Source organism: Acipenser ruthenus, chromosome 9 (assembly GCF_902713425.1).
Source record: "Acipenser ruthenus chromosome 9, fAciRut3.2 maternal haplotype, whole genome shotgun sequence".
Classification (NCBI taxonomy): Eukaryota; Metazoa; Chordata; class Actinopteri; order Acipenseriformes; family Acipenseridae; genus Acipenser; species Acipenser ruthenus.
In genome coordinates, this window is record NC_081197.1 from 59,839,597 (window position 1) to 59,852,080 (window position 12,484).

Consider the following 12,484-nt stretch of genomic DNA (forward strand, 5'->3'; position numbering starts at 1 on the left):
AAAGTAAGAGGAGCGATTAACTATCGGAAAAGAAAAACACAAAAAAGAGTGAAAATAAATGAATCTCCCAGCATGCTCCAGAGCACTTGTTCGTATTGCCATCAATGGCTCTTATGGAGTACAAGGCAAAGCTGATTAAATATATCTAAAATAAAAAATAAAACAATCTATGCACTTTGCTTTTGATGTTTCTTCAGCAGCTAGTGAATATATTTTGTATCTGATTTCTTCAGCTGTGTTTATGTCTTAGGTCTCTTCAGCTGCTTTCAATCTAGGCATGCCATTATGTGCTATCACTTTGATATCCCATGTAAATCTGATTCAAAACCACCTAACAAATGAAATTGTGTAGGTAGGCACTGGTAATCCAATACTGCCAGGAAAATGTAGCGTCTTAATGATAAAAAAAAAAAAAAAATTTAACAAACAGTTAGAATATTATAGATCTGCCATATACTTTTCTAAGGGTTCAGAGATATAGGGCCAGGTTTTGAAGCACAGTAAATGCAGGTGTAAAGGGTGAAGTGCTTTATGTTTGCACAGGATTGCGCCGGCCTCTTCAAGGTGTCTGTTTGAGCTGCACGCTGGTGGAATTAGCGCTGACCAATGAAGAAAGAGTGGGAGGCAAAAACTGCTCCTGTAGCAAGTCAGGAGCAAGTGACATTCCATTTAAGAAAACAATGACCCCAGCGATGTGCTTTAGTCAAGAAAGCACAATCTGTTAATGCACTATTTAGATTTACATTCAATTTTGGCATTGCAGTGTTTCATTATAGTCATAAACATGAATTATTTTTCTAATACATACTTCCAGCCTGAGGAAATATAGAGCTTATTTACAATGTATCTGGGGGCTGTGATATGGAACATTGCTTCAGTTAGCTGTGCTGTGTTAAGATTAAACATATCAAAACAAAATATCTGCATATTTCAAACCCTACAGAGGTGGACTTAAAAAGTAAATACAAGATTTGTATTACAGTTTTTGTTTGTCAGAAACCTTGTGGCCCAGATATTTGAAAGGTTTGCGCACCACGCAGAGGGTTATGCACATCACAAATGACCGTTATGCGCAAATGCGTAAAATGTGCCATATATAACTTCTTTTTGCGTGCCACAATCTGTTTTGCGCTGTGCACAAATATAATGTATGCATAGCGCAATTTAGCAGGAGTGGCTGGAAATTTGTGAGATCCTGCCATTTTCGAAATTATGCGCCAAGCACAAAAACAGCCTTAACTCTGCGCACATCACTCCAGCACTCCCTCATCCAATCACTGAAGAGAAATGCAGGCACTTTCCGAGGTTCTACAACAATGGAAAATACCCAGCGATCCTACAAGGTTCCGTCCACATCGACATCACGATTGTGATAGCAGCATCACTAGTGTTACTACGTTTAAAAAATAAACAGGGAAGCTGCAATCATGATCGTTCTTTCGGACCGAAAGAAAACGAATCTCCTTTCTTATTCCACTGCCCGTTCAGCCCGTTTTATTTAAGTTGAATGAATTGCCCCCCAGGTTTGTCAAGCATATATATATATATATATATATATATATATATATATATATATATATATATATATATATATATATATATATATATATTGTAACACAGCAGGGAGGTGGTTAAATCCCCCCTGCAGGAAAACATGTGCATAGGCACATTTTGGGTTTGTTTTGTTTAATTGTTTTGTTAATTGTTTTATTGTTAATCATTACCTGCACCTGGCTATTATTGAAAATTAGAGCCAGGTGCAGGGTTTATAAGGAGAGCAGTCAGTCTGCTCCTGGCGGCTGCTGAAGAGGGTAGAAGCCCGACTGTGCTGGTGTGTGGGTACAGCCGTAATTTCAAAGGGGAAAGGTAGAGTGAATCCTTTTCTGTGTGTGCTGTTCTGTTTGTTTTGTTTTTGTTACAGGTAAACAGCTTAGCTGTCCTGTTTTTAGTTTAGGGTCCTGTTTTGTTTAGTTAATGCTCAAAAAGAGCTAGGTGTTTGTTTTGTTTATTTTGTTTTTGTATTTTCATTAAAAATAGCGCAACCGCGCTTTCAAAAATCAATTTCTGTGTGTTGGGTCGGTGTTTTTAAAGGGGCAACGAACCGCGGTGAGGGCGATTCTTTCACAATATATATATATATATATATGTATGTGTGTGTGGCTATAAAAATAAAAACCCAGGCGATTCCAGCTGGATTATTAATATTATTAATTATTGTTGTTGTTGTTGTTGTTAATGTGTGTAATTTCTTGTAAGTTCTTACAAAAAAAACCATTACAAAAATCAGATCAGTCCAGACATGGAGCAATGCCGGTTTGATAAGCGGGATCACGGTTAACACTGAGAAAGAAAAAAAAACAGATGGTACTGTAACAGAAAACAAGAAAGTTCAAAAATGTAAATGAATTAGAATAGGTAACATGTACTCATATTTGTGTGACACCTGTCAAAATTGTGAAGACAGAAGTAGAGAAATCATTAACTCACTTCTCAGCAAACAGCACAGCATAGATACATCTGTTTGAATTCCGTAGAATCTGCGATGGCCCTTTAAATATTTAGCTTATTAGCCATGCTAATGCCTGTGATGATGATAAACATTAGATATAAATGTATGCATGTGCGCAAATTTCATATGTTTAAGCACAAAATTATTTGAATTGCTCCGAAGGCCAAATTTGAATGAAAATGGCTAAGTTTTGCGATAAGCGTGACAGGCTTGCAATGCACAGAATGTTTCCATTACATCACATTGTCGTGTAGTATTCCAATTCTGCTCATTCACGCGTAGCTCTTGTGCATTTCTGCTATATTGGTATTGAATGCACAGGTGGTTTTGTGAGGCACAAACACATTTGCGAATTGAGCAAAAAGTGTTATTTTCCCAACTTCGCGCAACTGTTTTATGCCGTGTTGGAAAATATAAATTTTTGTGCAAAAGCACTAATTTTTGCGAGGCACAAATTTTGCGAGTGGATTGCGCATTACTTTGAATATCTGAGCTATAATATTTTAGATGTGCCCTAAGGTTTGTGAAGCCGGTATCCTATGATACTGCAGGGCAGTGTCTATGTGATCTATAAATGCATGGCCTCTATAAACAATAGCTTCCCTCGCCACTATTCTCCTGCTATTTTATTTATATAGGCTACTCTGTACATTTAGTTTCTTGACATTTTCACACTGGCAAAGCCTTGCTGAGATTCCACACCTCGTTTCTGATTGGCTCCCTGGGGCACCAGACAGAACATCAGCCAAACATTCCACAATCGCGCAATAATATCCAGGGTGGTCCCAAAGGCAGTATTTCACAAAGAAAATCGGCTCTTTATAAAACTATTAGCTCCAAATGACATTTTAACAGCCTTTCCTTTTATTTTACATTACCTTTAATTTTTATGATTTTGGAATCGTTGCTCAGATACTTTTTGTTAATTTGGGGACACAGCTTTGAGCTTTTAACTTTTGCCACATCTTTTAATTTATAAAATGTAATTATTTTAATTAAAATGGAGGCTCAGCGTTATGTTTATAACCATGGAGAAATGTATCTGAGCAACCTACCGCTATGGACAGAAGTTTTGCATCACCAAGAATTTTAGGATTGAGACATAATTAAAAAAAAAAAAACACAATATGAACATTTTAGAGCTTTTATTTAACGTCGTGCAATCAAAGAAACTACAAAAAGATATTGCAAAAGTCTACCGGAAGTCATAATAGTTAGTACAGTATTTCATATTAGAAAAACGTCACATTTTTCCATTTTTGTCAGTTTTTCATTAAGTATATGGAAAACTACAAAGCAGTGGTATGTAATTCAATATGTTAACGTAGCATTATTCAGCAGGTTTCATTGGACTTTATGACGCAGAATGGGTTCATTGTATATACAGGGTGCTGCAACACTTTTGGCCAGAGCTGTAAATATACCCCATTGCCTGGGTTTACATTGAAACCCAGTGAACACAAACCCCTGCTTGGAAACCAGACTGCCTAGCAGCTCTACCTGTCTGTCTTGACTCTCAAAGGAACACAGGATTCTCCTTTCTTACAATTGATTTCTAACTCAGCTGGCTGAATGCCTAGACTTAACACAGCAGGGGTCTGCGATCAGTTAATCTCCTAATATGTTACACTGCAGAAGCACAAATAAAACAAAGGCTAAAAAGAGACTGTAAATACGTGCACTATCAGTGCTGAAATCATGAAGAATGTCCCTTGGATGCTTCTCATGTTCTGTCACTGTAACACAGCAGAAAGTAGCAGTGCAATCCAGCAACAACTACTGTACATGCTTTACACAGGAAACGCGCTCACGGTCTTTATGCACCTTTGGAATTATGTGTCAGAGGAGTCAGGTGGGTTTGCATTACAGCTTGAAAGCTTTGAAATGTGGACGTTAACAAGGTAAACCATATACTGTATGTATATAAATAACACACACTCTGTGTTTAACATGCATTGTGTGTATAATGACTGGGTATCTGTGTTACACTTCTCCTATGCTACCATTGCAAAAACCCTAGAGGAGACTGTACCCCTCATTTATGAGACGCAGACCGGTATACAGGTACTGACCACTGTGATGATTCCCAACGCATTGCGTGGATACCTGAGCAGCAGTTCACTAATCACAGTTCAAAAGCATAGCTCTATAAATCTGCAGCCCCTGCTGTAGATGGAATGAAAGGAATGGAGCAGGTGTTGAGGTGGCCATCGCAGCGCCTGACTCGTCTCCATTTGAACTCATCTGTGAGGAAGTGCATAGAAATATACAGAACTGGTAAAAGCTTCCAAACAGTCTGCTAACCAACATTGGCAGCATCCCCAGAAATACACTGACTGTCAGGGGAAGGTCTGGGCTGTTTGTATGCCTTAACTGTCACCCCCCCTCCCCCCGCCACTGTGAGAGGGTGTGTGGGGGATTCACTTATAACACAGGAGTCAGAGAGATTGTCTTTGAGACGCTGCCCAGCCGCACATGATTTATTCAGTGCTTTGCTACCCTCAGGGTTACTACCAGCAATGGTATCCCCCTGAGGTACTGTACGTGATGAAATAATAATCCATAATGAAAAGGGTAAACCAAAACAGAAAACAAAACATTGTAAATAAAACTACAAAGAAAGGGTTGCTTTTAAAGCAGGGTCTCATCGCCTCCACTAGCCTGCGAGGCACGAGCTCTTAATAACGTTTTCCTGTTCCTCAATACTTTATTGGGCTGCCCAGATCTCCCTGAGCTCAACTATATATCACGTCCCCGGGACTGTAAGTCACCAGTTTGGGGTGAGTAGAAACTACTCTCCCGGCTGTTGACTTCAGCCATCTCCACTGCAGGCTCTCCTTCTCCACTTCCTCCTGCTGCGTGTCAGAAACAGGCAACCTTCTTTCTTTATATGTTCTGTCTTTGGGGTACTCCACTCCTCCTGCCAGAGCTTCCACTGTGTTATATCCTACAAGGGCTATCCAAAGGAATAGGAAAGCGTTATTTTTATGGGGTCGATCAGACATACACCCAATAGCAGATACAGATACAGATCTCCCCGTCATACCCCCAAAAAACAACAAGGGCTATTTCCATGACAACAACATTTAGCAAGCACATTTCAAGTATGCTATTTGCTTTAAAAGCAGGACTTTCTTTCTAAATACAGGATAATTATAACTCAGATTATGAAGGCAATCAGAAGAGATGGTTTGAGGTTTCCTAAACGATGTCTGAAAGAGCCATTCCAACACTAAACGATGTCTGAAAGAGCCATTCCAACACTAAACGATGTCTGAAAGAGCCATTCCAACACTAAACGATGTCTGAAAGAGCCATTCCAGCACTAAACGATGTCTGAAAGAACCATTCCAACACTAAACGATGTCTGAAAGAGCCATTCCAGCACTGAACGATGTCTGAAAGAGCCATTCCAAAACTAAACGATGTCTGAAAGAGCCATTCCAGCACTAAACGATGTCTGAAAGAACCATTCCAACACTAAACGATGTCTGAAAGAGCCATTCCAACACTAAACGATGTCTGAAAGAGCCATTCCAACACTAAACGATGTATGAAAGAGCCATTCCAACACTAAACGATGTTTGAAAGAGCCATTCCAACACTAAACGATGTCTGAAAGAGCCATTCCAAAACTAAACGATGTCTGAAAGAGCCATTCCAACATTAAACGATGTCTGAAAGAGCCATCCAACACTAAACGATGTCTGAAAGAGCCATTCCAACACTAAACGATGTCTGAAAGAGCCATTCCAACACTAAACGATGTTTGAAATAGCCATTCCAACACTAAACGATGTCTGAAAGAGCCATTCCAACACTAAACGATGTCTGAAAGAGCCATTCCAACACTAAACGATGTCTGAAAGAACCATCCAAAACTAAACGATGTCTGAAAGAGCCATTCCAACACTAAACGATGTCTGAAAGAGCCATTCCAAAACTAAACGATGTCTGAAAGAGCCATTCCAACATTAAACGATGTCTGAAAGAGCCATCCAACACTAAACAATGTCTGAAAGATCAAGTGAACTCATCATGAGACATGAACCACAGTAGAAGTACAAAGAGTTGAGTGATTTTGAGAGGATGTGCTCAGACTGTATGAAGTGTGGTTAATCCATGAATCCTTTACAGGGGTTAAACCACACACAATGTTGGTGCTGCAGGGAGAGATAAAACATGTTTCTTTATTCCAAGGAGAAACAGCACTGTAAATGAAAAACCTCTACAGTGTCTGGGTGTTTCAGGTAGTAAGTGAAATAAGATTCATTGCTATTGTTTTGTGTTTAAGGTTTTTAAAAGTTTGGTACCTCCTTGTTGGAGGGCTCTGGCAGAAAGGACTAGCGTTGGCTATAGTTTACACTCTCAGGATTCTGTTCATTTGGCTGTTCCAACAGTTCAAACACGTTCAGGAGAATTATCTTTTGCATATCAACTCTCGAAGATGTGGAATTGTTCCCATCATAGTATGACGATGGAATTTGATAATCTTTCCTTTTCTGGTTTTAAAGATCATATTAGGGAATTGCTTAGAACCTCCTGCCAATGCTTCTCCTTCAGTCCACATTAATAAATAGATATACATGTAGTGGAGAAAAAAATGGAAACACCTGGGTAAATGAGGGACACCAAGTATATTGAAAGCAAGGGCTTCCACACAGGTGTGGCTCATGCGTTAATTAAGCAAACAGCATCCCAGCATGTTTAGGGTCATGTATAAAAATGCTAGACAGGCCTGGTTGCCTATATTTCTGGCTAGCATGGCTGCAAGAGGAGACCTCAGTGACTTTAAAAGAGGGGTGATTGTTGGGGAGCGTTTGGCAGGAGCTTCAGTGACCAAGACAGCTCAACTTGCTGATGTTTCACGAGCAACGGTGTCTAAGGTGATGTTGGCATGGAACTCAGAGGGAAAGACATCATCAGCAAAGGGCAACAGTGGGCGGAAGCGCATACTCCAGGATCGTAATATCCATGCATTAATTCGAAGTGCAAGGCAAAACAGACGAGCAACTGCAGATCAATTGACTGCAAATTTCAACCTGGGGCACAAGCAGCCAGTTTCATCAAAAACGGTCCGCCGAGAACTCCACAGAGCGGGATACCATAGTGGCCCAACGCCCTATTAAGTGACTTTACATTGGTGTTTCCATTTTTTTTGTCCACTACCTGTATGTCTTATTTATTCTGTTCTTTGATCTCTGTATGCTGCTGATTAAGTTTGAACCTCACATGTTTTGATCTTGCTTTTTATACATTGGAAGTGCCTTTTTATTGTTCTTCCAGGACCCCCTTGTAAACAAGTCATCGCTCTCAATGAGTAAATCTCCTGGTGAAATGAATAAATAAATACAATGCAAGATTTAGTGATAGCAGTAGTATTGTAGTGCTCTTCACTCTTATAAAGATGTAATGCATCCGTGTATTATTTTTTTTTTAAGCTTCAGTCCAAGCCAGCCCTGATCGGGTCAGGCATGACTATGGAAAGCCCGTGCTCCGTTGATGGCTTGTAATCAGCACAGAGCAGAGTGCTTGCCAGACGAGCGTGGGGGATCATTTCATTCATTCCTTTCCCCAGTCGACTCACCTCATCAATGAAAAGCTGAGACCTTCCTACCTGGCACCAAAAAGGGAGTTCAGATCTGAACCTGACCAGACTACAAACTTGTGACCTTGAACACCTTACACTCCTAACAGCTTGAGCTGGTTAAGATTTAAAGACTCAGTGAAACAGATTTCGAAACACAACAAATGGAGTCCTGTCAAAGGATCAGTTTAACCCGAGTAATTTAGGGTTAATCTGAAAGACAAGTCACTGTTTGGACAGAGTGGCTGCAGTAATATCACATCATTCACATTGTGGCTAGACATGCCTCTGCAATCCCCTGTATATGCACGGGCAGCAGTGTGGAGTAGTGGTTAGGGCTCTGGACTCTTGACCGGAGGGTTGTGGGTTCAATCCCCAGTGGGGGACACTGCTGTTGTACCCTTGAGCAAGGTACTTTACCTAGATTGCTCCAGTAAAAACCCAACTGTATAAATGGGTAATTGTATGTAAAAATAATGTGATATCTGTATAATGTGAAATAATGTGATATGTTGTAACAATTGTAAGTCGCCCTGGATAAGGGCGTCTGCTAAGAAATAAATAATAATAATAATAATAATGCACAGTATTACAGGACAGAGTGGCTGCAGTAATATCACATCATGCACATTGTGGCTAGACATGCCTATGCAATCCCCTGTATATGCACAGTATTACAGGACAGAGTGGCTGCAGTAATATCACACCATTCACATTGTGGCTAGACATGCCTATGCAATCCCCTGTATATGCACAGTATTACAGGACAGAGTGGCTGCAGTAATATCACATCATTTACATTGTGGCTAGACATGCCTATGCAATCCCCTGTATATGCACAGTATTACAGGACAGAGTGTCTGCAGTAATATCACATCATTCACATTGTGGCTAGACATGCCTATGCAATCCCCTGTATATGCACAGTATTACAGGACAGAGTGGCTGCAGTAATATCACATCATTTACATTGTGGCTAGACATGCCTATGCAATCCCCTGTATATGCACAGTATTACAGGACAGAGTGGCTGCAGTAATATCACATCATTTACATTGTGGCTAGACATGCCTATGCAATCCCCTGTATATGCACAGTATTACAGGACAGAGTGGCTGCAGTAATATCACATCATTCACATTGTGGCTAGACATGCCTATGCAATCCCCTGTATATGCACATTATTACAGGACAGAGTGGCTGCAGTAATATCACATCATTCACATTGTGGCTAGACATGCCTATGCAATCCCCTGTATATGCACAGTATTACAGGACAGAGTGGCTGCAGTAATATCACATCATTCACATTGTGGCTAGACATGCCTCTACAATCCCCTGTATATGCACAGTATTACAGGACAGAGTGGCTGCAGTAATATCACATCATTCACATTGTGGCTAGACATGCCTATGCAATCCCCTGTATATGCACAATATTGCAGTGTGGATTATCTGGCAATGCCCTAACATTGAAAAACCATCTTATTTGTGTAAAAGTTAATTAAAGTTATTTAATTATTCATTCTCATCCACCAGAAAGAAGATTTTTGCAGGATTCTTACGAAGAAAATCTATGTGAGCAAGTAGACTCCAACACCAACTATTGCATCACACTGTGATCATTTACATGTGAAAACCTGGCATACTGTATGATTCCACAGCACTGTCTGAATTATATTGAGTGAAAATAACATAACACATTGTATATGGACCAAACCATTGTTCAAATATTACTGACAGGCATCACTTACCATATTTATTGATGACACTGGTCCGATGCTGTTAACATAAATGTCCACATCTATGACTGTTGGTTTTACTGTGAAGTAAAATAAACAGAATTAAAGCTACCAGGAAAATAATAATAATAATAATAATAATAATAATAATAATAATAATAATAATAATAATAATAATACTTTGTTTACATATATACGTAATAATCACAAATGTATTTTTATATGTATGTTTATTATCCCACAATAGTTCCTAATAATCATTTATTACTGTTTTGGATATCTGTCATATTTCATAAAGCCACCAGAATATTTTGCATTAGGGGCTGTCTCTCGGAAAGACTGAGGAAAATGAAATGTCTGCAATGAGGCCATTAGAAAATGACCACTGAGTGCACCGCTAATTTCTTCCCCCCTGAAACAGTGAGTTTGTTCGGTATTTATCATTGCAAATCTTTAACAAACTCTGTTTCAAGGGAAGAAATTAGCAGTGCTCATCCGTAGTGGTCATTTTTATACTTGCCTCATTTGTTACCACCTTTCCCAGGCTTGCTCAGACACAGTCCCACATGTAAAATATGCTGGTGACTTTATTGAGCATGCTAAATGTCCACACATGCAGAAACAGTTATACCCTCAAAACCAATTAAACAGCTAGTGTATTTCAGTTATAATTGTGGACTTGGGTAAATAGCTAAACATTTAAGAAAATTCTTTTAAATAGAAAGCAATGTCTTTTTAAGAACTATACCGTTGCTCCTGATGAAATCCTTTTCTTATAAGTCATGCTCCAAAGCCAGTTATCAAACTCATCCTGCACATTGACAGCAGGGTTGAATAAAATGAATGTGGCCTGATGCTGTTATGTCCTCTTTCTATAAAAAGGACCTTCTGTCTCCACCTCTTGGCACATTTAATTACTGTCCATGTTGGTAATCCTATGCACTACTCAATATAATTAGCCTCATTATCATGTTGGATTATCCATTTCAAATCTCTCAGGGTTACATACAGATAGGATTAGAAAACATGTCTGTTACAGTACTGTAGTAGGTACGGTTGTCTTAAAGTAATGCAAACAAAGTTTAAACTCTGCCCATCAGAGTTCCTGATATGAGCTGAATATTTCGGTGAGCTACAGGGGATGATAATTCAGAGCAACTTTCGAGGCAAATAGGTTTTTCAAAATCTTTATAGACATCTAAAGAGAGGTAAAAGCAATTTATTTGATGGCAGCGTAGATCACACTATTCCTATCACCCAAGAAAGGCTTATTAATGGAAAGAGCTGTGAAAGTCAACTCATTTCACATGATACTCCAGTATGAGCCCCTTCACAAGATAAAGCTCTGATCATGCCTCCTCCTCGTCTCTCTGCAGCTAAAACTATACCGACACAGCATCACCTGATATCTAAAGGCCTTTGGACATCACATGCAATGTGGATATACTGCTTGCATGAGGAGGTATGCATGTATTAACACTACTGTAGACATAAGATTAATAAATAGTGCGAGCCAATTTCAGTTTTAATAATTGTAACTGTCTAAAAGCAATACCAACAAAACCCCACAGAAAATCTAATAAGTCTGTGCCTAAAATACCCTGTATTTTTGATCAATAAAACTTTTTTTTTTATATAAGACAGGAAATTGGCTTCTCTGTAACCAGGCTATAATTGCTATATAAGAGAGTTTCTCTTATTTAAACCTATGAAAAGAACTGGCTTGATCTCACATAGAGAACTGTGTATAATATTGTATCCATACTGCATGTGTGTGTTTACAGTGTGTTCACTGCAGCGTGTGAGGGGCGGGTACCCCTATAGTGTTTACAGTGTGTTCACTGCAGCGTGTGAGGGGCGGGTACCCCTATAGTGTTTACAGTGTGTTCACTGCAGTGTGTGAGGGGCAGGTACCCCTATAGTATTTACAGTGTGTTCACTGCAGCGTGTGAGGGGCGGGTACCCCTATAGTATTTTCAGTGTGTTCACTGCAGTGTGTGAGGGGCGGGTACCCCTATAGTGTTTACAGTGTGTTCACTGCAGCGTGTGAGGTGCGGGTACTCCTATAGGGTTTACAGTGTGTTCACTGCAGCATGGGGGTAGCTGGTCCTCAACAGAACTGTGTATAATATTGTATCCCTATTGTAGCATGTGATTAATATGCTTTCCCATACCTCACTGTTCTTTACAATGCTTGCCTATGCTCTCACTATGCTTCTACCATGGTAAACAGGGAGCACATTGGGACTGTCACTAGGCTGAGCAAGTCGGGATTGCGGACAGGGCATTTCATACCTGCGCTGGCTGTAAAACACAAAACCACAGCACACCAAAGTGGTTTACACTTTACAGCACTTTCAGCCATTGTGTCCAAGGCATTGTACTTCAGCTGTAGTTTGAACATTAAAATGATTATCTATAACTCTGCTTCTTCAATGTTAACAGAGTCTTAGCCCCTTGGAAACTGGTTCAGCTTTAGTGCCTTGACGTTCTAGGAGTAGTGCAGAGAGCTGTAGCTTTCATTACCCTTCTACAGAACATTAAACAGCACTGCCTCTGCTACTTACATACCCACTCAGTGGAAATCCCGGGAGTTTAGGAAGACTGCCACGTGGAGTTAAAACAAACCACAATGTGACCAAAAAG

The 12,484-nt window shown here is 39.7% G+C and overlaps 1 protein-coding gene across 2 annotated transcripts in view; it reads right to left on the reverse strand.

Moving 5' to 3' along the window:
• Positions 1–12,484, reverse strand: part of LOC117406088 (gamma-aminobutyric acid receptor subunit gamma-3) — a 166,596-nt gene that overhangs the window by 118,664 nt on the left and 35,448 nt on the right. For both annotated transcript variants that reach the window (XM_034923559.2, XM_059030370.1), the window contains exon 3: positions 9,851–9,918. In XM_034923559.2, the coding sequence (XP_034779450.2) occupies positions 9,851–9,918 (68 nt within the window). The remainder of the gene's footprint in view (positions 1–9,850; positions 9,919–12,484) is intronic.